Source organism: Phascolarctos cinereus, unplaced genomic scaffold, assembly GCF_003287225.1.
Source record: "Phascolarctos cinereus isolate Bilbo 61053 unplaced genomic scaffold, phaCin_HiC Scaffold_4;HRSCAF=312, whole genome shotgun sequence".
Classification (NCBI taxonomy): domain Eukaryota; kingdom Metazoa; phylum Chordata; class Mammalia; order Diprotodontia; family Phascolarctidae; genus Phascolarctos; species Phascolarctos cinereus.
Window position 1 is genome coordinate 372,949,156 of NW_027555847.1, and position 27,470 is coordinate 372,976,625.

The 27,470-nt window shown below is 38.9% G+C and overlaps 1 protein-coding gene across 1 annotated transcript in view; it reads left to right on the plus strand.

Moving 5' to 3' along the window:
* The window catches only part of MYO5B (myosin VB), a 536,371-nt gene that overhangs the window by 184,722 nt on the left and 324,179 nt on the right, over positions 1-27,470 (plus strand). The window contains exons 3-4 of the mRNA XM_020972319.2: positions 7,572-7,743; positions 11,183-11,327. Of these exons, the coding sequence (XP_020827978.1) occupies positions 7,572-7,743; positions 11,183-11,327 (317 nt within the window). The remainder of the gene's footprint in view (positions 1-7,571; positions 7,744-11,182; positions 11,328-27,470) is intronic.

Genomic DNA, 27,470 nt, shown 5'->3' on the forward strand with positions numbered 1-27,470 from the left:
CTTCTCCCACAGGGGAGATTTGGGTGACAAGTGCATGAGCAGCCCTGAAAAGGGCCACATCTCAATAAAACCATTTCAGCAGCTGGGCTAACAGGTCATAAACCAGTCAGTGAGTTAGGGGGATGTCTACCCCAAGTATGTGAAGACTTCCCCCAGAAGAATGGACACATGAATACAGTTTGTTCTAATGGCCATGAAGGCAGCTGAAGCAGGTATTGTAGAGTGCTTAGAGCTTGGTCAGACATAGAAGATGCCAACCAAGGTCACCCACTGTATCCTGGGCCATCGCCAGTCATCTTGACTTTTGTCTTGCCACTGGACTTCGATGACTCTGGAAGAGACAGTGAGACTGATGTCTTTCTACAGCTCTGCCTCACTTAAATCCAATTCAAACACTAGTCAGGATGTCTCCCGGTGATGTCACTAGTCCTCTTTGAAAACTAAAGATGAATACCATGACAGCACTGTGATTGGATGATGTAGGTGAAGTATCAATAGAGTGTTCTGTAACAACCAAACCAAACCTAGAGTCCTTCCTTTTCCCTCTCCCCTCCCCTCAATCTATTTGAAATCTAAAGAACCTTAGAATCAACCTCATCATGTATCTGGGTCTTTGCATTAGGATTTGGAACTATTCTGGAGGAGAAGTCTCCCCAGGCATTGTTCCATAGGTCCGGATATGTGTTTATTGTCTAACTGTGTGACCCTGGATGAGTCATGTAACTGTTTTTGAGTCTCATAGTAAAATGGGAATGATAATATTTGTACTTCCTGCCTTATGGGATTATTTCAGGGAAAAAAATCTTGTAAACCTTAAAGACCTGAATGAATGAGAACTGTTGCTAATATTACCACTAACCTGTATACCAAGGTTTCAGAAGCTCCTGAGCCAGGAGTTAATCATATAATAGAGATAAATGTAAAGTTGTACAATTTGATTCAAAAATTAACCATGCAAGTCTCAGTGATCAGAACTGAGGGACGGAAAGGAGATTATGGTGACAGTGTTAAACATAGGGACTCCAGCACCAGGTTCAATCAGGTGACAAGCATTAAACTCATAATATATGCTGGACATGAGGGATAAGAAAAGAAACAAAACAAAACATCTCCTCCCTTCAAGGAGCTTATATTGCATCATAGGAAACGATATGCATACTATAAGTACATGCAGAATGTATACAGAGTAAATTCAGGGTAACTTTGGAGATGTACTAGCAACTGATGGGGATGAGGACAAGCCCCATATAGGAAATGGCACTTGAGATGAGGTTTAAGGCAACCTAGGAATTTTACAAGGTGGAGATAGCAAGGAACAGGGCATCATAGGCTGGTTTGGGTGGCAATGCCCCCATAGTTTACCCTCATATTCTCCTGGAGAAGAGATTTAGAATTCTGGATTTGGGTTCTCTGATCTAAGTGACTTTGATGCCTCACAAAGGGATCAGTGTGGGCTGCCCGTTGCTAAAATATAACAGGATGGTTTAAACCGAGAGCCCATCAGTCTGAACAGGCAACATTCCAAGCTTCCTGCACTAAAGTGATGTTGGGAAGATGAGCTATGACTGAAGATTTTCATGCTCTTGTGATTCTGGTTATAATAAATTTGCCAGCAACCTCCTTTAGCCATTGACTGACAGCCAGGCACTTTATCAGGAGTTTGCATTCATGGCATCTGGTTCTTTGCTGCTTCAGGGTAATAAATAGAAAACATAGGGTTGAGAATATCGAAAAGGAAGACCAATTACTTTTCTGTTCGAAGAACTTATCAGTTTTGAGAAACATGGCAGGCATGGAAGTGTGGCGAGCACTCCTTCCTCAGTAACACTTTGGTTGTTTCCCTAGAAAACTGAGTTGGTTAGTGTTACTGAAAATGAGAAACACCTCCAAAACAGCAAGGCTGTATCGATTGCCAATATGTAGTGCCTGCTATGAGCTTAACTTCCACTAAAGTTCTGCTCTGATGCTTCTTGGGGTCTTTAAAGGGTCCCTGAATTCTAAAAGCCTATGCTGAATGCATTCTGGAACAGAGCATTGGTCCAGTGACTATCTTCTGCTAGAACTTAGGAAAAGAGGAACCGGGGCAAGGAACAAGCATTTATTAAGTGCCTACTATGTTCCAGGAGGACGACTACAGGGCAATGCATTTTTTTTCAGCTACAAGTAACTGGTAAAGATACCATAGTATGGTGGAAAGATCACTGACTTTGTAGTTAGAAGACCTGGTTTCAAATCTAGCTTCTGATATTTATTACCTATTTACCTTTGGGTAAATAAATTAACCACTGGGGCTCAATTTCTTTAACCATAAAATGAGGAGTAGGGACTAGATGGCTTTTGAGAACTTTGCAGGACTAGGTGTTCCCACAGACTCACAAAGACATTCTGCATAAAGCAGAGGGAGGAAATTGTGATCTGCCTCAGTGGAGGAGTTAATCACAGAGATGAAATTATGGAGTCCAGAATTAAGTGCCCTGGCACCATGGAGAATAAGAGAAAAGATGCAACTTTGTGCTACAGAAGTTTACACAGTGCCAGTGACTAGTGAGCAGGAAAGAAAAAGTAGGAATCAAGAGCCAGACTGTAAAAAAGTCATGTTCTCATCTTGTGGTGGTCATCCGTTCAGAGCTCAAAGAGACCTTAGAGATAACCCAGCACAACCTCCTCACTTGACAGGTGGCTAAAGTGACTTAGATTAGCCAAGGTCACCCAGGTAGCAAACTGCAGAGCCAAGATTTGAAGTTTCTCTGACTTCTAAGACACATTGCTCTTTCTATTGCCTATCTCATATTAATTTAAAGTTACTCCTAGTCTGGGAGCTTCTGGAGAGATCAACCTTAGAGTCTTTTCCTTTTAACTGAGAGATTTCATTTTTTTAGTTTTTTCCCCCTAATTGTTCACTTCTCTCTCTCTCTCTCTCTCTCTCTCTCTCTCTCTCTCTCTCTCTCTCTCTCTCTCTCTCTCTCTCTCTCTCTCTCTCTTCCTCTTTCCATCTCCTTTCCTCCCTCTCTCTTTTCATTTCTCCCTCCCTCCTCTTTCTTCTTGCCCCCTTCCATCCTCTTTCTTCTTGCTCCCCTTCCTCTCTCCATTTCTTTCTTTCTTCTCCTTCCTTCCTTTCCCTTCCTCTTCTTTCCTTCCCTCCTTTTCCTTTCCTCCCCCTCCTACTTTTTCTCCTCCCCTCCTCCTCCTCTTCCTCCTCACACATAACACAGATACTCAATAACCACATATAAGTAAGTTTAAAATGATAGAGTTATAGCTAGAAAGAATTGTAAGGTCCACTGACCAACCCCCTAAAGCTTTTGTGACTTGTCTTAGGTCACATGGCAAACTGTAGCCTTATAAATACAGCTAACTTACAATTTTCTACACCAAAAGAAGTGCAGAAACGGGCATGAAGAATTGAAAAATGTATTTGGCTCAGAGACCTATTCAGTCACATGCAGCATATGCCATTTCCTACCACCTAACATCAGGAGTAGTAGGGCTTCCCTGAAATCTAGAGATATAACACTATTTCTGGCTTTTAAGGCTTTCATCATAATAAAACAATAAAGATGTTTACAAACAAAATAGAACTCCTGAAATTGGCATAATTAGAAATATAGGGGCAGCTAGGTGGCACAGTGGATAGAGCACCGGCCCTGAAGTCAGGAGGACCTGAGTTCAAATCTGGCCTCAGACCAAACACTTGACACTTACTAGCTGTGTGACCCTGGGCAAGTCACTTAACCCCAACTGCCTGAAAAAAAGAAATATATATGTGTGTGTGTGTGTGTGTGTGTGTGTGTGTGTGTGTGTGTGTGTGTATATATATATATATATATATATATATATATATATATACACACACACACACATATTTTTAAGAAATGGTTTTCTAGCCATAGTCTGTGAAAATTTACTTATTAATGAGGGAAAATTGAGCTTTCATGCAGTGTCATAGTTGACATTAATATGCTGAGACATCAATATGCTCCCACTATAGCAACACTAAATATTCTTATCCTATCATCTAATCTATCATAGTTTCTTATCTTGTCAGGCCAGATGTCCTTTCTAGTTTTTCTTCCTTTCTCTCTCCCTACCCCACACTGATTGGCCTACCTCAGAACCAGGTAGTAGTGGGAAGGAGAAGGGTTGGAACCCACTGGTGGATATTGAACAGTTTCCAGTTTTGTAGATGTTGTCATTTAGCCCATCCCTCTAATTCCAAGGGCTGGATGATTTGTATATTTCAGTTCTCTTGCCTCTGGCTCCTGAAAGTTCCATAGTACCTGATTATGTGATCATCAGTTATTTGGAAAACTCTGACTTTTCAAATAATCTGTATTGGCTGCAGATTTATAGCTGATTTAACTAGTGACAGTCTTGCAATCAATTTCCTATTAAGGAAAAATCTGTTCTTATGTCTTTTTTTCTTTCTCCTCCCCCAGAAGAAAACCAAGAAATCTATAGCTTCATATGCTGAGTTGGCAGGTTTTTAGCTCTTTTTAGCTGACTTGGACAGTTTTTACCCCTGTGTCAATTTGACAGAGCTAGTGACCCTAGCTTGTTCTTAGGTCCTATTTTCATGAATTTGCCTGGGAATTTCCTCCTCTATCTTCTCTTGACAGAAGCAGAAAGAGAGGCATCTAAGAAAAGACAGAATTATAGCTACTCCTACTCCCTACACTCCAGAGTATAGGGATGGTCAGGTAGGAACCTCTAATCCACATTCTGTGCTGTGATCTGAAAAAGGAGAGACGTTCAGGAAGGACAAATGGGAACTAGGGAAATCCCCTTCCCTGGAGGCCTTTTGTGGAAAAGTAGAGACCTTTACATCCAGAAAGACTTGGATGTAGACAAGAGTCCTTTCTGCAAAAAAAATCTACCAGTTCCAGAATTCTGTGGTATAAAAATTGCTCATTTCACTGCCCTTTTCTTGTATTGAGGGGGAACAAGCCTACTTTTTATGCCAGTAGCTTTATCTGGATTCCCTGCTTTGTCAATGATGTTTATTTTATATTTTTATTAGGGTAGTATTTAAAAAAATGTTATTTTCAAAAAAGCATTATGGTAGTATGATGGTATTGCTTAAAGCTGATTTAGCTTAGCTTAGTGGCTTTGGCAATTTTATAGAATTACCTTTTTGAGGATTCTGTTTAGAGCAGGGCTTCTTAACTTGGATAGTTGTCAGGGAGTCTGTGACCTTGGATAGGAAAAATGTATCTATTTTCACTAGCATCTAACTAAAATTTGACATTTCCTGCAATTATGAATATAGACAACAATCCATTATTATGAGTAGAGTTCTATAAACTTTACTAGTCTGCCAAAGAGGTCCATGGCACAAAAAAGGTTAAGTACCCCTCAATTAGGGGGAAGCCATTCAGATTTCCCATGGATCATTCCAGAGGAAGTCTATGCAGTGAGCAAAGGGATGTGGTTTGGAAGTAGGACAGAGGAATCATGCATTTTTCTATTCAGTCATAAATGAACAAGTATTTATTAAGCAGCATCTACGTATCAGACATTATGCAAGGCACCAGAGGTGCATGTATGAAGAATGAAACAATCCCTGCTTGCATAGGTCTTACATTCTACCAGGAAAGACAAGTACATATGTGTCTCTCACTATGCGTGTGTGTGTGTGTGTGTGTGTGTGTGTGTGTGTGTGTGTGCGCGTGCTGACAAATAAATACAAGTTCACTTCAAGGTAGTTTGAGAAGTGGGACACTAGCATTTGGGGGATAAAGAAAGGATTCATATGTAGAAAAGGTAGTGCTTGAGATGAGAGTTAAGAAGGCAAAGGACTCTATAAAATGGAGGTGAGGAGAGAGTGTATAGTGCAAATGCAGAGTAGAATGTTGTGTGGGAAAAACAAAGAGGAAGTCACTTTTTTCTGGCTAAAAGAGCGTGGTGGGAGAGAGGATGCAGTATCCAGTGAGGCTGGGACCACACTGGATAGGACTTCAAAAGCTAAATAGAAAATTTATTTATTTTATTCCAAAGGCAATAGGGATCGATGGAATTGATTGAATAGGGGCATTACATAGTCAGATTTGTGTTTAAGGAATCACTTTGGTGGCAGTGTGGAAAATGTACTTTACTGACTTGAGGCAGGGAGGCCAATTAGAGACCTTTGTCACCATCCAGCAAGAGTTCATGTGGTCTTGAACTAAGTTGTGAAAAGATACGGAGTCTGACCTGAGAGATGTTGTGGGGTTAAAAAAGAACCAGATTTATCAACTGCTGTAATTGGATACATCAGTGAAGGAGAGTGAGGAGTTAAGAATAACATCAAGATTGCAATCTTGGGAGACTGGAAGGACAGAAGGATGGAAAGATGGAGACTGACAGGATGATATTGCCTTTGATGGAAAAAGTGAAGTTTTCAAGAAGGTTCTATTTTGTGAGGAAGATAGAGTTTGTTTGGGACATGAAGAGCTTGAGATATCTCCAGGATATCCAGTTTCGATAGGCAATTGAGACTGGAACTTTGAGAGTAGAAACTACAGCTGTTTATATAGATCTGAGTCATCTTCACAGAGGTGATAATTCAAACCTTGGGAGCTGATGAAGTTACCAGGAGAAGGTGTTTAAAAGGAGAAGATGAGAGGAGGCTCTTTGGGGGTCATACACAGTTAGAGGATGTAATGTGGATGATGAATAAACAAAAGAGGTAGCGAAGGAATGGCCAGATAGATAAATGAAGAACCAGGTGAGATTATTGTCTCAAAAACTTGGAGAAGAGAGCATCCAGAATGAGAGAGGGTGGTCAAAAATAAACAAACTGTTCAAAGTATCAAGTGTATGCTACAGATTTTGTTATGTGAGTCAGCTCATATATCTTCTCATGTACAAGTACCTTTGCCTCTGCCTCTGTGACCCTGGAACCAGACACTTGGATGCCTCATCTTTCTTATCTATAAAATGGAGAGAGTTGATTACCTTATCTTTAAAGTAGCGGAGGCTGTGTCCCAGAGAGGACATGTTTTGGAGTAAAGGGGGAAAGCAGCTTACAGGACTTATGTATTTTTAAAATATTCATATGTATATTGTAATATATTTTTTCTAAACCTATCAACAACAACAACAAACAAATAAAATGGTCTTTCCCATATATCTAGTAGAATTGAAAAGCAAGTCATATGTGAAACTGAAAATTTCTCTTATGTACAGCTTACTTTTCTCTTTAAACATGTAAGAAATTCAAGCAGTAGCTCTCAGACCTGTCCTGCTTGCCTGCTCTTCTCCCTGGCCTTCCTTCTGTCCCAGGGAGCATCTTAAAAGAATATCGTGCTTCCTGAGTTATAATCCTCGGTGATATCCATGTGGCTTTTCTCTAAGCTCTCTGTCAGCATTTGAAGGCTACACTTGGGCTGGTCTCTTATGGAGGGACAGATGTTGCTCGCTCTGTCTCTGGTTCCTCAGAATACATTGCTATTGGTCATAGAGATCACTAGTAATTATGTGAAGGTCAAGTAGCTGAGGTAGATAACTTAACAAGGCAACATGCTGTGCCTAGTGCCTTCCAGGTGAATTAATTAACTCCTCTTTTTCCATGTCTGTGACTTGTATTTCTTTAGATCCACGAATACCCGGTTGATCTAAGTACCAACCAGCTCCCCTTCTTACGAAACCCAGATATCCTGGTGGGAGAAAATGACTTAACAGCTCTTAGTTATCTTCACGAGCCTGCAGTTTTGCATAATTTAAAAGTCCGTTTCTTGGAGTCGAACCATATCTACACCTACTGTGGTAAGTGGAGTGCTGATATTTGGATGATGTGCACGCGTTTGTGTTTGTGACTGCGTTGTATCATTAAAATGAGAAGTGTTAAACTCCAGTTTGGCAGGAATACTAATTTTGCTGCTGCATTTGATGAACGTCTCTCATGTTTTACAATCAGTGCACATTACTCAATTAACCTTCCCTGCATCCCTGGGGAATGATCGTCATTATAATTGCTCAATAAAGGAGGAAACAGGTCCACACTGAACCAGATCCCATGAAGGGATTTGCTCAAGTCCAGTACTTGAAATTGCAAGGAGAGGGAGGACATCGAAGGCATCTGCATAACTGTGTTTTTCTCCTACTCTAGCTATTGATCATACTTCTAATAGATTTGGACTTGTTTTTATGGGGGAACAGGGGTAGAGGAAGACACTGGAAGATGGCAGTAACCATTCTTAGTGGCCCTCGGTGAAGCCGCCAGACAAATACCCCAATACAAAAAGGATTCCAGTACTGGATACCACATGAGAAAGAGTAGGAGGGATTGACTTTCTTTTCAGTTCCTTAGTTCACCACATTCTGGATTATAGATTCCTCTCTTTTTTCATCTCCCCCCTTATTTTAATGAGGATTTTTCATTCATGTTCACAAAATGCATAGTGGGTATAAAAACTATGTTAGACATTGGGAAAAATAGGAGCAGGATGCAATCTGGGCCCTCAAGGAGCTTAACATCAGTAAGCATTATAGAGGATAAGAAGCATCCATTGTGCTAAGCACAATAAAGTAATGGATCTAGAGTCAAATGGTCCACATTCCTGATTCAATTCAATAAATATTTACTAAAGTATCTAAAGACACTCAGGTGGCACAGTGGATAGAGTGAGTGCTGGACCTGCAAGCAAGGGCACCTGCATTCAAATCTGGCTTCAGACACTTAATAACTGTATGACCCTGGCCAAATCATGCAACTTCACCTGCCTCAGTTTCCTCATCTGTAAAATGAGAATAATAATAACTAGCACTTCCCTTTCAGGATTGTTGTGAGAATAAAGTAAAATAACATATGTAAAACATTTTGCAAACTTTAAAGTACCATATAAATGGGTAAAGTGCAATGTAAATGCATAAATGCTAGTTAATGTTATTATTACTATTATTATATGTGAGATACTATTTAATAAAGGAGATATCTTATGTGATATAGGCAATATAAAGACAAAGAAAAGAGAGAAAACAAAAGAAACAGTGCCTGCGCTCAAGGAGCTTTTTTTTATTAAGGAGGTAGGGAAAACAACATAGACATAGAAAATTTAATACAAATTATCTATGGAAGATCAACATAGGCTTTCTGTAGAAGGTGGTACTTGATCCGTACTTTGAAGATAGCTAGAGATTTTGAGAAATGGAGGTGAAGGGGGGGTGTTGTTGAGTCATTTAGTCCTGCCCTGCCCATTTTAGTCTTCATGACCCCATTTGGGTTTTCCAGGCAAAGATACTGGAGTGGTTTGTCATTTCCTCCACCAGCTCATTTTACAGATGAGGAAACTGAGGCAAACAGGGTGAAGTGACTTGCCTAGGGTCACACAGCTAATAAGTGTCTGAGTTTGGATAATAGGGGATAGTCATAGGTGAGTGATTATAAATTTTCAAGGGATTAGAGTGAGGATTCTTGGTTGTTGCTTCAGAATATTCCTCTTGCTTGACATCATGGATTATGCTGAGCTTCTTCAGACTTTTGCCCCTTTCATATTTTTTCACCTTGGTCTGAAATGACAACCAATAAATTAGGATGTTTTTCCTATGGAGTGGCTGTAGTTAGATCTACATAGCCTGGCATTTCTAATGTTTGAGAAATGGCATTTTCCAAATAGTGAAATAAGATTCTCCCCAAGCTGACTGAAAGCTGGCGAAGTCTTATTTCAAATACAATAAAACACTACTATCCAATACCTTCTATTAAGCAGTTTTATTTTTTCACAATTCCCCCTCTATTTTACACAGGTAGAGAGAAAGAGTATGGTGTAGGGGGTGGAAAACAAGCCTTGGGGTCAGGGAAGACCTGAGGTCAAACCTCACCTCTGACATATACTGTGTTATCCTGGGGAAGTCAATTAACTTTTCAATGATGCAGGGCTCTCTCTGACACTAAGTTAAAGAGCAGGTGCTGTCCTCACTGGTAGAGGGAGTTGCCTCACCCAGACATTTTACATATCTGTTAACTCCCTTGTTCAGTCACCTCTTCTTCCAACCCCACAAAAAGATAAAAAAGAAGCAAATTAAAACAAAATGAACTGATGTCAGGGTTTTCATAATAACTTAAAACAACTTTGAGGGGTTGTTCTGGAGTCACTACACTTGTAACCCAGTATCTTATATTTTTTCCACTTACAGTCCTGCGTCAGTAATCATCAAGTTTCAGAATTATGAATCTGGAACACCACGAGGTCCCCACTCATCAAAAAAGTAGTTCTGTTTAGTAGTATACCTATCTTTTTAAGTTAGGAAAGTGGATTTGAACATTACAATTTTTTTCATCAGTTCATCAGTTTTTTTCGTTAATCAAAGGTTGAAACCAAAAGGGTTTTTCTGTTTAAACCTTATTTAAGTGGAGGGCTATGTCCTAGTTCATTAATATTTCTGAATTAAGTTACAATTTTTACATCAGTGGAACATTTGAGGTTAATTGATGCCTGCCTATCTTCTCTCAAAGACTGAAAGACTGTGTCAACATTTCTCCTGTGTTCTGTTCTTTAGTCAGACAAGATGACAGTAGGGTCCAAGGGGAGACTTTGGTAAGCAAATCACTTGGAGATATCTGTGGTTATCAACTTTCAAGCCCACCTGCCTCCCCCCCTACCAATAACTGGGAAGATGAATAAGGAAGAATGTTCCAAAGAATGTACTTAACATGTGATTTTGGACAGTCGCCCTTGGCTATATACACTCACTTTTCTCACTCCCAGCTTCTGGGGGTTCTGAGATTCTGAGATAAAACTTTCATGATATGAAGAAAGAGACTAAGTTTTTTCTCCTGTCTTGGCAGCTGAACTGACATTTATCCTCTTATCTTCTATCTTAATACCATCCCCCCCAAAAAACACCAGGCCTGATACCCTCATCGGGTCTTTTGACTTAATCAATAAAAATATGTTTAGGTTACACCTCTTACGTTCCTAGCATGATGCTAGGCTTGGGTGGGGTGGGGGGGAGGGGTAGAGGATGGACTGGGGGGCAGTGGTAGTGTAGAATACATAAAAACACAAGAAGTCAGGTCTCTGCCTATAAGGAGTTCATTATGTAACTGAGAAGGCATATGCATGCAAAACAATTATTGCCTTCCTTGTTTTGAGCTCTGTGGAGAGACTGAATCTCATGCCCTGATATACCTGGATAAAGCCTTGGAAAGTTTATGCCAGGTATCATGGCTCTGCCTAATCCCAGCTGCTTTGTATGTTTGCAGGTATTGTGCTTGTTGCCATCAACCCTTATGAGCAGTTGCCAATCTATGGACAAGATGTCATCTATGCATACAGTGGCCAAAACATGGGGGACATAGACCCTCACATCTTTGCAGTGGCAGAAGAGGCCTACAAGCAGATGGCCAGGTGAGGGTTACAGCAGCCAAAGGTGTGATCTACTTCAGTGCTGATAACACTTACTAATTTTCTACTCATTTGATACCCTGTATTTTATCCTAACATCGGTACTCAGGTTGGAAGGGGCAGAAAGAAAGCAACTTGGAAGTAAAAATAATCAAATTCTTAGTCCTTGTCAATCCCTCTCATCCTCAAGCTAGGCTGAGGACAGGTTGGGAGATCTATGGTTGTCTTTCCCAAAGATGTGAATAGGTAGGAGTGTCACCGAGGAAATAGTATACCCCTAAGATTTCACCTCCTTTCTTTCTTGTTGACTCCCCCCCCAGTTTCTAGTCTAAGAGTACTCACTTTCTAGGGGTACGATGTTTGATGTTGTGCTTTCCTCAATTGACCTTTTTGACTCACCATTTTTCTTTTAGCTATGGCAGCTCTTGGAGATAACTATTAGATTATATCCTCAGGTTGCAAGTGGTTTGAAAAATCCTGGGGTTTTGTTGTTGTTGTTTAAAATTAATGGATAAGAAAGAGCTCCCACTCTGCCCCCGACTCCACTCTCCTGTGGGTAGCTGAATTGTCTGCTGCTTGCCTGGAGGATTGACATGATTCTTAAATGGAAAAGGACCTCAATTCTTGTGTCAAGCCTTCTGCATATGAAGTGGAGCACTTCTCTCCATTAACAATTTATCAAAAGTACCAATTACAGTTAAAACTCTGAGGCTGCATCCTTTTGGCTGGTAGCACATATTGCTTCTTGAGTGGGTATCATCCACTGATATGTCTAGGGTGGGGAGGAAGGGATTGTGAGGGAGAAAATATCTCACCTGTGTAAGCACATGCTTTTTTAGTGGTTCTGGGTTTGTGATATTCATACCAACAAAAGTTTCTATTGGAAAAGGTCATTTTAACATTTTTCTTACTGATTTATAGCATGTTATCGTGAGATGTAAAGCTGGGGATATAAAAGGTTATTTCATTATAGCAATAGAATGGTCAAATTCAAAACCAATAGCAAGATCCAGAGAATCAGCCTACTTGATAGGAAGATTTCCAGTCATTTCATTTTTATTAAATGTGGTAAGGGTAAGACTGAGCCAAAATGATTATAACCTTTGGTCTCAGATGGCATAATTCACAGTAAATGTGGTATGAATATCTTACTGGAGGTTGGACCTAAAGCCACAAACACATGCCATCCCAGAGTTTCTCAATCAATACTTATCCGAAATTTTTGTTGTAGAGAATGACACCGTATGTTGCCAAATGTAATCTGCTTAAAGTAATACTTAGATATTGGTCAATCAGCAAGTATTTACTGAGGACCACTATGTCCCAGTCCCAGTGCTGGGGATCCAAAGAGCAAAACAAAGCAGACTTTGTCCTCAAGGAGCTTACATTGTATCAGTGGAAATATATATAGATGTATATATGTTTCCATGTAATTTTAAGTGATGATGGTTGTGGGGGAAGTAGTTGAGGGGGGATAAAGACTTTAAGTAGTACCACATACTACCTGAACTGATCTCTGAAGGGAGCTAGAGATGTCATAGAGAGGATATAAGAAGGGAGTCCATTCCAAGAAGGAGAGGATACCCTGTGCAAAGACACAGAGACAGGAAATATAATTATGTCAGCCAGTTACAGCAAATAGTTGAATTTGGCTGGAACTTAGAGTACATGGAAGGCAGCAGTATATAATAATCCTGGAAAAGTAGGTTGGGGTCAACTTGTGAAGGTCTTTAAATGACAGGTATAGGAATTTGTACTTGGTGTTAGAGGCAAGTAAGAGCCATGAGGATCATAGACTCAGAGAAAGTCAGATTTGCAGGAGATCTCAGCAGCCACTTTGTTTAACCCATACACAAAAGGAATCTCCACTAGAACATAACCAACAAATGGTCAGCCAGTCCCTGCTTGAATAGACTCCATGGAGAGGAAGAAGGGACCAACTCTTGAGGCAGGCAGTCCGTTCTATGTTTGGACAGCTCCAATTGTAAGGAAGTTTTTCCTGATGTTAAATCTGAACTTGATTTCTTTTCACTTCTACTCACTGCTCTCAGTTCTATCCTCTGTGGTCTAAGTGAACAAGTCTAATCCCTCTTCCCTCATGGCAGCCCTTAAAGGCAACTACTTTGTCTCCCATGAGACTCTTGTTCCTCAGACTAAAAATATCTAATTCCTTCAACAGATCCTCATGACACATACTCAAGTTCCCTTACCATTTTAGATACCTTCTTCTGAACACTCTTCACAGTATCAGTCTTCTTAAACCGTGGTGGTGACTGGATCTTACTGCAATACTCCAGACAAGGGCAGAATACAGTGAGACTCTTGAGTCAACAAGTCCAATCAGAAAGCATTTATAAAGCATCTACTATATTTTTAAATGCTATGAAAAGCCCTGAGAGTACAAGGGCAAAAACAGTACCTGCCTTCAAGGAGCTTACGAATTAATGGGGAGGACAACATGCAAATGGCTATGTATAAACAATATTTTAAAATATACATCACACAAACATATGCATACACATATGTATATACTCATACATGCACATATACACACATACATATATATAGGTGTGTGTGTATATATATGGGGAGGAGGAGTAGGAGAGAGAGAATGAGAACAGTAGAAATAATCTTAGAGGGAAGGCACTAACATTAAGGAAGACTGAGAAAAATTTCTTCAAGAAAGTAGGATTTTAATTAGACTTAAAGTAAACTAGAAGGCAGAGAATTCCAAGCATGGGAGGGACAGGCAATGAAGATGTCCAGATTTGGGAGATAGAGCTTCTTGTACAATGAACAGCAAAAAAATCATCATTACTAGACTGTTGAATATGTGTAAGAAGACTGACTGGAAATGTAGATAAGGACAGATTATGAAGGGCTTTACTGAAAAGTCAAACTTATGCCCCTCTTTAATGTAGCTCAAGATTACGATAGCTTTTTTTCACTGTTCCATAACACTGCTACCTCATATTGACACTGTGATCCCCTAAAACCTCTAGATCTTTTTTCCTTTTTTTTTTTTCAGAACTGCTATCTCACCATGCCTTCTGTAGTTCATACTTCTGAGGCTAGATTTTCTTCTAGCACCCAAGTGTAAGACTTTATAGTCAGTAGTCAAATAGGCATTTATTAAATGTCTGCTTTGTGCCGGGCACTATCCTAAGCACTTTACATTTATCTCTATTGAATTTCATCTTGTTAGATTTAACCCAGTGCTGTAGTCTCTTAAGATGCTTTTGGGTTCTAGCTCTGTCATCCAGCATGTTTGCTGTCTCTCCCTGTTTGATGTTATTTGCAAGTGAGATAAGCATAGTATTTATGCCTTTATTGAAGTCAGTGACAAATATATCAAACAGCAAAAGCCCAAACACAGATTGCTTTGGTTCTCCATCACAGACTGGCTATATGGTGCTGAACCATTGACAATTCCTTCTCTTTGAATGTGGCTCTTCACCCAATTTTGAATCCACATGACCGTATAGTTGTGTAATCCACATCTCTTCATATTTGCCACAAGAATAATATGAAATACTTTATCAGTGTTTCGTTAGTATCTAGGTAAACTACACCCACAGCATTCCCCTCACCTACTGATTTATTTTTGTCCAAAAAAGAAATCAGGTTAGTCTGGCAGGATTTGTTCTTGATGAAACCATGCTGGCTCTTCGATATCAGTGTGCTGATACAAGGAGAGTGTTGAACAAGGAAGTACACTGGCCACGCATGTGCTTTAGGAATATTACTTGTTACCTGATAAATCATCAAATGGTATGAACAAACAGTTCTCAAATAAAAATTGCAAATTATTAACAACTATATGAAAGATTACTCCAAATCACTAATAATAAGAGATATTTGAATTGGTATAATTTAGGTTTTACTTCACACCCAGAAAGTTGGCAAAGAGGAAAAAAATGGAAAAAGTCAACGTTGGAGGAGCTGTGGGAACACAGCCACACTAATGCACTTGATAAAGCTGTGCATTGGTCCAGTTATTCTGGAATGATTAGAATTCTGCTTAGCTAAGTGCTGGAGATACAAAGACAAAAGTGAAACCTTTTCTCCCCTTGAGAAGCTTATTAGCTAATGAGTGAGATAACGTACATGTAAAAGTTATCAGGATAAGGACAGAGACTGGATGTATGGCTTCATTTGTCAAGGGAACTTTCCAATATAGTAACTTCCTTTACCTGTGGACAACAGCACCTGTTCTGTGAAATTATAATCTTAGAGAGTTGTCCAGAACACCAAAAAGGGTTCTGGGTTACAGCCACAATAGGAATCTGAGGCAGGATTTGAACCCAGGTCTTCTAGCTTTGAGGCCAGCTCTCTATCTACTTTGCCATCCTTGCTTCTTTGTATACAAAATAAATACAAGTTATTTTGAGAGGGAGGTGTACTAACACCTGGGGGATGATCATAAAAGGTTTCTTATAGAAAGTGGAACCACGATAGAGTCTTTTAGGAAATCAGGGATTGCAAAGGCAGAGGTGAGGGGAAGTGAATTCTGGGTATGAGAGGTGGCCATTGCAAAGGGGTGGAGATGGGAGATGGAATGTCATGTGTGACAAACAGCAGGCAGGCCATACTTTTTTACAGAGGTCCCTTTACTGGACGTATGCCAAAGAGGTCAGAGACAGAAAGAAATCCCATATAGACCAAAGTATTTGTGGCAACACTTTTTTGTGGTTATCAAAGAACTTGAAACAAAGGAGATGCCTATCAGTTGTACAATAACTGTACAAATTAAGGTGTAAATTATAATTGAATATTATCCACCATAAATATGAAGAATTCAGAGATGTATAAGGAGCTTATATGAATCAATGCAAAATGGTCAGCAAAATCAAGAAAACAATTGACACAATTACTACAATAAGATAAATGAAAAGAAAATGAACACTGTCATTGTAATTTAGGCTTTTGGATACAGAGAAGAGTGAAGAAAATGGGCTACCTTCTGTTATTTGCAGAGGTGGGGGATTATGGGTATGGGATATTATATATAATATCAAGCATGGTTGATTTTTTGTTTTACTCTTTCAGTCAATGAGCAAGCATTTGTTAATCAATTACTTATTATGTGCCAGGCAGTATACTAAGCTATGGAAATTCAAAGACAAAAGTGAAGCAGTTTTTACCCTCAAGGAGCTTATATTCTAATGAGGGAGGCAGCATGTCTAATTATAAGTATAGATGTATGTGTGTGTATATATATGTGCATATATATACATATGCACATAATGTATACATAAAATGCATTTTATATATGTTTAATTTGTATATATGCATATTTACATATATGTGTGTGTATATATATATATATTTACAAAGTAGTACAAGGTAGTTAGGGTAAGCTGGGTGGCACATTGGATAGAGCATTGGGCTGGAGTCAGGAAGACTTCTCTTCCTGAGTTCAAATCTAACCTCAGACACTTGCTAGCTATGTGACCCTGGGCATGTTGCTTAATCCTGTTTGCCTCTATTTCCTCATCTGCAAAATGAGCTGGAGAAGGAAATGGCAAACCACCCCAGTATCTTTGCCAAGAAAACCCCAAACGGGGTCCCAAAGAGTCAGACACAATTGAAAATGACTCAACAATAGCAAGGTTGTTATTATAAAGAAGGTGGGGGGGAGTCAAGAAAAGTTTTTTTATAAAAGGTGGTGCTTATGTGGAATCTTGAGGGAAATTGGAGAGGAGGGAACCAGTGGGATTTGTTGAATGTGTGTATGTGGGAAGAAGGGAATAAGATGAAGGAAAATGTGCCATGATAGCTTCTGCACTTTAGAAAAAATACTTTGGTGTCCATGTGGAGGACACTAGAGATGAGTCTCTGTGAAGGGATATATTTAGAAATGAAGACAATATGAAAAGACACTATATCAATAAACTAATATATAAAGAAGGAAGAAAATGTCTCTTTGGCAGTTGTGTGAAGGACTTGGAAAGGGAGAGACTTGAGACAGGGAGATAAACTAGGAGGCTACTGTAATAGTGAGATGAGGAGGGCATGAGTTAGCATGGTGGCTGTGCGAGTGGAGACATGGGGCAGATGCTAGAGATTTTGTGGAGGTAGAGTGGATGAGACCTGGCAATGGTATTTGAGGCCAGAAGTCAAGATCCATGTAGTGAATGAAATACTGGTCAACTTTTCACAACTCCTGAGGGCTAGATCTGGCTCTCCAATTAAGTAATTGGGTGGTGTTAAGTACGTCATTTCTGTTCCACAAGACAATTTGCCACATATGGCAAGTGGGGATGATAATACTTTGTCCTATGACCCCCAGAGGATTATTCATTTATGGCTGAATACTCAATCAGAAGGTCAAAGTGACACGGTTCTAATATAAACAATGGTCATTTCCTTTGGTTCTAAAAACAATTCTCAGAGTTCTCAAAGGATACTTCCCATTTTTCACTATCAGTAGATTCCTTTAATATCTGATTAAATGTTGTTAATTCTTCCTCTCTTAAATTGATATCATATCACCAGATGTAGCAGATTTTGTGGCATTTCATCAGTATGCATCTAGTCGTTATTATCTTTATCTGGCTAGCTTTAGCTGTTAACAAGATCAGTTTTGGGGCTTGGAGTTTGGATTTCATTTTCTCAGTTTTCAGCCAGTACTTCTGGGATCTTTTGAAGGGCAGTGTGGCATGGTGAAGTAGTGGACTTAGAAAGATCCGGGTTCCCATTCTTTCTCTGGTGTTTGCTAACTTTGTGACCCTGATAAAAATCAGTTAACTTCTTTAAACCTCAGTTTGTCTTTGTATGAAATGTAGATAATTCTTATATCACGTATATCACAGGGTTATTGAGACTGAAATGAAGCTCAGTTCATGTAAAACATTTTGCAAACTTTAAAACACTATATAAATGTCAGTAGTTATTATTCATAGTATACCCATAGGTCATGATTGGTGCACTAAATAATGTATTCTCAGGCCTTAGTCAAAAGAGTAGGTATCACAGAAAGATGCAGTAGTCGTGAACTCTCATCATGCTCTTAAATTTCATGTCTGTGTTTTTATTCCATTCCTTTGGTAATAGCTGGCTTTCCAGCAGCTACTGAGGACTAAGGTTAGGGAAAATTTTCACCTTTGTTAATAATAGGAAATGGTCATATGATTAGACATCTAATTCTTTATTGAACTAGTTGCAGGGTGGGAGGGTAGATTTTTTTTGCTTTTGCCTAGGTGGTATAGGGAGAAACGTGGTGGGTGAGGTAGGAAGCAGCTTTAATGTAAATTACTCTGCTTTAAGGTATGTTATCACATCCATGCCCACCCCCTCTATGCTTCCCATACCCATCTGTTCTGTGTTGCTTTGTGCTTTTCTTCTCAGCTGTGACTAATAGGAAGAGATGGGAGTGGGAATTGAGAGGTGGGGGGAGGGGTTGGCTTTATGTTGGTCTTCAGCTTGAGTGAGGTATGGAAGGCAGTTTTAGTGTAATGAGGCCTGAGATTTGATTCAAAGCAAACCACTTTCCTCTACCTGTGGTACTGAGAGTTGGTATGATGCTTTATATGAAAACTGAATGACTACCTGACTTCCATGAAGAATAATGCTTCTTTACAAGTATTCTATACTTAGTAACCACCATCAAAAACAAGCATTCAATACCTATTAAAAAAATAAAAATAAGATTGTTTATGAAACCATTTGCTGTGTTGTTTACTGTTTTTTTTTTGATGTGCATATTAACTTTAACAAGATAACAAAAATAACCTTTTCATTTTCAAAGCTTCTAAATTCACATTTTGAGTATAGGGTTGTTTTTTTTTAGTTTTTATTGTTATCTTTAAAAAAAACATAGTTGTGGCTCTTTGGATTGGCCTATTTCTGCTTTTTTGTTTTGAAAGGGATTCTTTTTTGATCAAACTCACCATAAGGTATTTTGCCTAGTTTGGGCCACCATGGCAGAAAAAAAAAAAAGATCTATAAAGGACTTGGGGAGATTCCAGGGTAGAGCTCTGGAGTGACTGAAGGTCAGAGAAGAAGGAACTTGTCAGATAAAGGTAGAGGTACTAGAGATGTTAAATTGGGACCGAAGAGGTTGAATCCCAGAATCTCAGAGTTGGAAGAGACTTTAGTGCCTTCATGTCTAACCTATACCTGAATAAGATCCCCCTCCACAAATGGTCATTCAGCCTTTGCTTCAAGACATTTGGGGATGGGAAATCCACCAGCACTAGAATCACTTTTCTATCTGTGGTTAGCACTAACTTTTAAAAGGCTTTCCCTTACCAGAAGGCTATAGCTTCCTTTTTGCCTCTTATACTCATTGCTCATAGTTTAGGGCCACAGAGAAAAATTCTAGTCCCTTTTCTATGTAATGGGTCTTCAGATACTTGAAGAAAGATAGAATATCACATCTCCCACCCAAGCTTTCTTTTTAAATCAATCAATCAATCAATATTTATTTAGTGCCTATTATGTGTCAGACACTGTGCCAAGCACTGGATAATAATAGCTAACATTTATATAGCACCTACTGTGTGTCAGGCTATGCTAAGTGCTTTATGTTATTATTTAATTTGATTCTCACAACTACCCTGGGAGGTAGGTGCTTTTACTATCTCCATTTTACAGATAAGGAAACTGAGGCACACAGGGGTTATGTGACTTTTCAAGAGTCACTCACCTAGTATGTGTCTGAGACTCCATTCACAGTGGCTTATGGATTGCTAGCTAGCAAATTATTTTACTTGCTTCCTTTCTGATGCAAACTTCAACCCAGCTTTGTTAATAGGAGAATTAAATGCCTCTAGATGTCAGGAACCATCTAGCATGAAGCTATTAAGGAGAAGGCTGAAGTTATGTACGTTAAAAGGCCGAGCAGATCAGTAGGAAGGGCAAGAGCATTAACACCTGTGCCATGCCTAGCCTTACATATTTGACATGATAAAATGGAAGACGATGCATCTAAACAGTGTTCAAACAAAATCCCAAACATCAGATCTCATCACAAGTCTAGAAGGATGAATATTTTCCTCATCAGAAAGGAGGGAGAAGGTTGAAGAATGTTCTCAGCGCAAATAGTGGGTTAAAAATTTGGACAAATGTTTTTGGGAACATCTCATAAAGCAATGGGAAAGGCAGCTAGGTGGCTATGGATAAAGTGCTAGGCTTGGAGTCAGGAAGACCTGAGTTCAAAAGCATCCTTAGAAACTAACTATCTGTGTAACCCTAAGCAAGTCACAATTTCTCCCAGCTTCAGTTTCCTTATCTGTAAAATGGGGATAATAATAATACCTACCTCCTAGGGTTGTTGTAAAGATGAAATGAAATAGCATATGTAAAGTGCTGTATGAATGCCAGCCAGCTATTATTATTAAAGGCTAACAATGGTCCCTATTATTGGGTTTGTGTAATGTAACCCTAAGTGGTTTATCTCTGAACAAAGATGATGAAATGGCTAAGATTTAAGAGTACAGTAAAAAGTCACTCCATGGGCAACATCCAAATGAACTCAACCATCAATATGTCAGCACCAAAGGTTCAGGCAAATGACTGCACTGCACAGCTTTGTTTATGAAAACAGAGGCTTTATGATAGCTATCCAGGGTCAGGCCATTGCCATGAGAAATTCCAGAAAAAAGTTATCCTTCAGGAGCCTAGAGTTAATGATACAGATTATACAATGAAAGGATGAAATATATGCAACATATCACTGCAGAGTATAGAAATTTAGCATCAAACTGGCAACCTAAAAAGATAAGATCAGTTGGCTAAAATTATACATCAAAAGCTTATTATTCTTTATAAACTAACAGGTGATCAATCCCTATACTACAAATGTAAATCCTCAAATGGCCTGGAGAATTCAGCAAATAAACTCTGCTAGGGCTACAATGTTATTACAGACAGAACAGGAGCCAACAACTCCCCAAACATAAGGTTAATTCAAAAAGTCTAAGAATGATTTTAAAAATTTATCTCATTCTAAATACACAAAATCTCCAAGCTATATGAAATGAAAAGCTTTCAAAATGTAGCAATCCAGAGGAAGAAAATAAAATCACGTGGGAAGAGGATGAGGTATATGTTATCCCTCCTACTCTATCCTGAAGAACCAGTGAGTCTACAGAAGATGAGCTTGTATCACAGTCATCTTAATCCATTACAAAAAAACATCATTTCGTTCACCTATTGAAGAATCTGCAGAACTTTAAATGCAAAGAAATAATAGGATAGCAACTTGTCCTTGGACCATTTCTGTTGGTATCCTATGGAAAAGATGAATAGACTGAGATAAGTGTAGCTAACATTTGTATTAGATTGTATTACATTTGTAATATATTTGTATATTAGGTGGCGCATTGGATAGAGTGCTGGTTAAGACTTGTCTTCTTGGGGCTGCTAGGTGGCTCAGTAGATAGACCACCGTCCCTGGAGTCAGGAGGACCTCAGTACAAATAAAGTCTCAGACCAGACACTTGACACTTACTAGCTGTGTGACCCTGGGCAAGTCCCTTAACCCCAATTGCCTCACCAAAAGAAAACAAAACAAGGCTTACCTTCTTGAGTTCAAATTTGGCCTCAGACACTTATTAGCTGGGTGACTCTGGACAAGTCACTTAACCATGTTGGTCTATGTTTCCTCATCTGTCAAATGAGCTGGAGAAGAAAACGGCAAACCACTACAGGGTCTTTGCCAAGAAAACCTCAGATGGGGTCATGACACGACTGAAAATGAGTGAGTAACAACATCTGTATAGTACTCTACGGTTTGCAAAATATTTTCCTTATGTTGTTCCATTTGACACAGGCAAATGGTGATGGGTAATTTGTTTCCATTTCCATTAAGAAACAAGGGAATCAATGGATGTTTTAGCAGGAAGAATTTATGATGCTTGATAAATTTGCCAGTTGTTAAGACTACATATTTTCTCTTCCTGAAAATTTTTTAAAATAAAATCGACAGCCTTCTGTCCATAGTTTCTATAGTACTCAGTGGAAGCAGGCAAATGGACACAATGACCTTTCAAAGCCCTTCTGTAACTGCTGGTTTGATGAAACGTAAGTCCTTTGGAAAAGAGTCTAAAAAACAAAAAGAATTCCTTGAGGAAACCATTCTTATCAAAACCCCTGCCTCCTCTTAAGAACTAACTAGATTTGACTCACTTTCTTGGGATCCTCAGCTCTTCTTTCAGAGAAAGTTGAAAGTTACTTTGGTTTCTCTCTTTCATCTTACCATAAAATGATTCCTTTAAAAAATGTTGCTTTAAAAATATTCCTTTAAAAATATCTGATTGAACCTGTACTGTAAGTGATATCCCAGAGCCTATTTATTGGACCAAATCAGGTTTTTTTTTCTTTGCAAAAACTTATGGCAAATTGATACAACGTCCAGTGAGTACAGGATTTTGTAGTCTTGAGTCTTATCACAGTTCGTGAATGCTTTTCCTGACACAGTTTACTTATTTATTATGGATAGGGACGACACTTGTGATTACATAGAGAACTCTTAGGTGAGAAAATCCCCTCTGATTACGCAGACCCCTATTTTCTCTGCCACTTACAGTCTTAGAGATTTACCTAAAGGTTAAGTGACTTGCCCAGGATCACAGCCAGTAAGGAGATGAATCCAGGACTTCCTGGACTTGAGGCCAGCTCTCAATATACCACACTGCCTTTCTGATCTGTTAAATGAGGATAATCGCACAGTATCTTCTCTCTCTCTTTGATATATAATCAGTCGGTTAAGAAGTAAATTAAGCACCTATTATATGCAAGACATTGTACTAGGTGATACAAAGACATAAGTGTTGGTCTCTTCCTGTACTATAGTATGATGAGTCCCCTTCCTGTGTGCTCGCAGCACTTAGATCATGACTGGGGAATGGAACTTTAGGAGCAAAAAACAAGAACTGTCAATAGAGCCATAGGGAAGTAGATTATGGTATCATTTCCAGTAGAACTGTTGATATTAATTTAATTATAGTTCCCTGAATAAGACATGGAAAGCTGTATCTGTGAGGAATATGTATGTGTATGTTTGTATATATGCATGCATACACACATTTGTGTATGTATAAATACATGTGTGTACATACATGTATACACACCTATATGTGTGTGTATAGCCATATATATGGTGGCAGGTCATATGGTAAAAAGCCCTTGCTAGCTTGGCTCTATGTCCTGTTGAATGAATGTAAGGAATAAAGCATGATCCAAAGTCAGCTAGTTATAGAGGGCTGGAGTAATAGATTGAACCAAAAAAAAATGTCAGTGTCTTCTTTTGTAAAATTTTATTTTTTAAATGAACAAAAATCTATTTTCTGTCCCTCACTTCCCCTTCCTCCCACTGAAAAAAAGAAAATAAATATGAGGAGTTGAACAAAACAAAATCCTGCATTGGACATGTTCAAAAATATTTGTTTCATTCTACACCCTGAGTTCATTGCTTCTTTTTCAAAAAATGGATACCATCTGTCATCATCAGTCATCTAGAATTGTGGTCATTTCTTCTATCAGAATTCTTAAGTGTTTCAAAGTTATTTATCTTTATAATGATGTTGGGATTGTCTTATTGTTCTCCTGGTTGTGCTCACTTCATTTTGTATCACTTCATACCACTGTTTCCGAGTTTCTTTGAAACTATGCCTTCCATCACTCTTTATGGCACCATAGTATTATTCCATCACATTTATATATCATATTTTATTCTAAAATGTATGAAGGGTTATATAAATTACACATTATTATTATAGGGAATTTGAGATCTGACCACTGAAAAAATGAATTTTAATAAGACAAGGCCATCAGAGTAAAAACGGATAGCTTCCTGCGACTGACCTTTATTTTGCTGGGAGACATTTTCTGAGAATAGGTGGATGTTTAGATAATGAATTCTACATTCCAATTAATCAATACAGGAAGTACATATACCAAACATATACTTTATGACAGGCACTGAGCTGAACACTGGGGAATACAAAGAAAGGCAAACAGACAAAACATCAGTCTGGCCCTTAAGAAGTTTACATACTTGCATTAAAATTTAGATTAAGGCCTGGCATTGTACTTCAAGTCTCTGAGAAGTGAGTAGAGGAAAAAGAACAACTTGTCACTGTTTTCCTCGCCTTATCTTCTACTATGACCTTCTAAAGACTATTGTACTATAGTCAAATGATCCTACTTACTGTCCCACAAACGTGCCAGCAACCTTCCTTCTTCTAAGCTTCTGTTTTCATCTTCCTCTTTCTCACCTTTGTAAATACACACAGCCCTGCTTGGAATCACTTTTTTTCAGAAAGTTTTTAGTTTTTTGGACCTTGGCAATCTTACGCTCCTTGAGACAGCCAGAAAATTTGTGATGTATAATAGTTATCAGTAGTCATCATCATCATCATCATCCATTTTATTATTTTTGTTGTTGTTCAGTTGTTTCAGTCATGTCTAACTCTTCATGACCCCATTTGGGATTTTCTTGACAAAGATACTGGAGTGGTTTGCCAGTTCCTTCTCCAGCTAATTTTACAGATTAGGAAACTGAGGCCAACAGGGTTAAATGACTTGCCCAGGGTCATACAGCTAGTAAGTGTCTGAGGACAGATTTGAGCCCAGGTCTTCCTGACTCCAGGCCCAGTGCTCTATCCACTGTACCACCCAGGAGCTGTTTAAAACTAGGCAGGTTCAATTGATGTAGGGCTGTTAAATGATTTCTGACATTAACATGTATAGCAAAGGAGAACTTCAAGTGAAAAATGTGTTAAAATGAATCAGAGGGACCTCTGACTTGATTCTCTTCTGAATCAGCTGCTCGTCAAGGCTACATAGGTTTTAATTATATTTTTTTTAATGTATCTCACCTAATCAAGTATTGTGTTTTATTGTTATTAAATTTTCATTTGTCCCTAACAGTGCATGAGAAAACTCTGTCAGCTTGCCTAGCGTCCCCAATAAAAGAAAAGCATTCCCTTAATTTATTGAGATGAGCCAAAAGCAGAGGTGCTCAATGATTTTTTCATGAAGTCACAGAAACTACCTAAGCTAGAGTCATGTGGTCCACCTGCCTCCTTTCTCCACTGATCAGTCTTCTTTTGGCCATATTACCAAAATTCCACAGTGAATTTCTTTTTATAAGAAGGTGAATTCAAGGATAAACATTTAGCTTAGTAAATGGTTAAAGGTTCACAGAATCATCATTTCTTGAGTTGAGAGAGATCTCAGAAGGTAAAGAGTCCAACCTTTATCCAAATGATTAATCCCACCTGAAGCATCCCTCATAAGTATTTGTACAGCCCTTGCTTAAATAGCCTAAGTGTTGGATAGACAGCTCAATACCACAAGCTCATTTTATTTTTGGACAACTCTAAATGTTAAGTGCATTTTTTTTGTTGTTGTTGGTGGTGGTTGTTTTTGTTTTTTAGAACCAACATTTACCTTCTAAATTTCACCCTTTGACCTTTATTCTACCTTTTAACTAGAATGCTTCATTCTTCCATATGATAATTCTTCAAATAGTTAAAGAAATCCATGAAGTCCCACAAAAGTCTTCTCTTTTCCAATTTATTCCAGTTCATTCAACTGATCTTTATAAGGTATAAATTGTAGCCATTTCTTGTAGATGTGCTCCAGATTGTTAGTGCCCATCTTAAAATATATTAATTAGAAGAGGATATAGTACTGATATTCTGGTCTGAGTAAGACAGGGTATGCCTTCCTCAGTATGGACATTATACTTATATTAATGTCCCCAAGGATGCATTGGGCAGCTAGGTGGCTCAGTGGATAGAGCTCCAGGCCTGGAGTCAGGACCCTGGGCAAGTTGCTTAACCCTGTTAGCCTCAGTTTCCTAATCTGTAAAATGGGCTGGAGAAGATGGCAAACCACTCCAGTATCTTTGCCAAGAAAACCCCAAATGGGGTCACGAAGAGTTGGACATGACTGAATAATGAATTGGCATGAACGTGGAAGGGCGGTCTGCAGTACATGGCCCCCACTACTCTTTCCTTGGCCTTATTCAAGTTAATATTTTTGTTGATGATTTAATAGACAAAATAAAGATTTAGATGACGCTGCACATCAAAACTAAGACAAGAGGAAGCTAGACCTGATAACATAATCCATGACACAAAAGAATGAATAAGGTGGACTGAAACTCTCAAGATGACATCTATATAAAGTATATCACTTTAGTTCAAATAATCAAGTGTACATGTATAAAAACCATCAGGCAGCTGACATGAGTTTATTAAGCACCTACTACATGCCAGGCATTGCACTGGGTACTGGAGCTATGGGAAAGATTTGGATAGAAAGCATTTCAAAAGAAAAGAAAACTCAGGGGTTTTAGTGGGCTGAAAATTCAACATGAATCAGTAGTGTAATGTTGCAACCAAAAGAGCTAACGTACCCTTTGTTGTTGTTGAGTCTTTTAAGTTTTTCCTGACTCCTTATGTGACTCCATTTGAAGTTTTCTTGGCAAAGATACTGGAGTGGTTTGCCATTTCCTGGTCTAGCTCATTTTACAGATGAGGAAACTGAGGGAAACAGTGTTAAGTGACTTACCCAAGGTCACATAGCCAGTGTCTGGGGCCACATTTGAACTCAGGAAGATGAGAGAGACAGAGAAGAAAGTGAAGCGGGTCCAGCTCTTGGTGGTGCTCCATATTTAATGGAGAAGAGGTGATCCAGCAAAGGAACCTCAGAAGGCATGGCAACATAGGTAGGAGGAAAACCAGGATAAAGTAGTGTCATGAAAATCTAGGAAAGAGAGTTTGATCTTGGCAAAAGGGAGTGGTTCACAGTGTTAACAGCTCCTAAGAAGTCAGGTTGAATGAAGGGGTTGGGAATGGGAGTGCAGGAAGCCAGTTGAATTAGCAGTTTACCTTGGAGAGAGCAGTCAAGGAGTGGGGTCAGAAGCAAGATCTCAAGGAGTTTGGGAGGTAAGAAGACATGGAGGCAAGTATAACTCCTCCGTAGGACATGTTAGACATCTTTCTATGTTCTGTCCTTTCACCAGCTCTCAAAGGAATGTGTCCTGTTCACCACATACACAGACTAAGTGCTCAACAAATATATGCTGATGGTGACATGCCTAATTTAAATGAAATAGCTCTTAAACATAGATTATAAGCTCTCTTTTAGATAGTAAGCTCTTAGAAGGCAAAGGCCAGATCTGTAGAA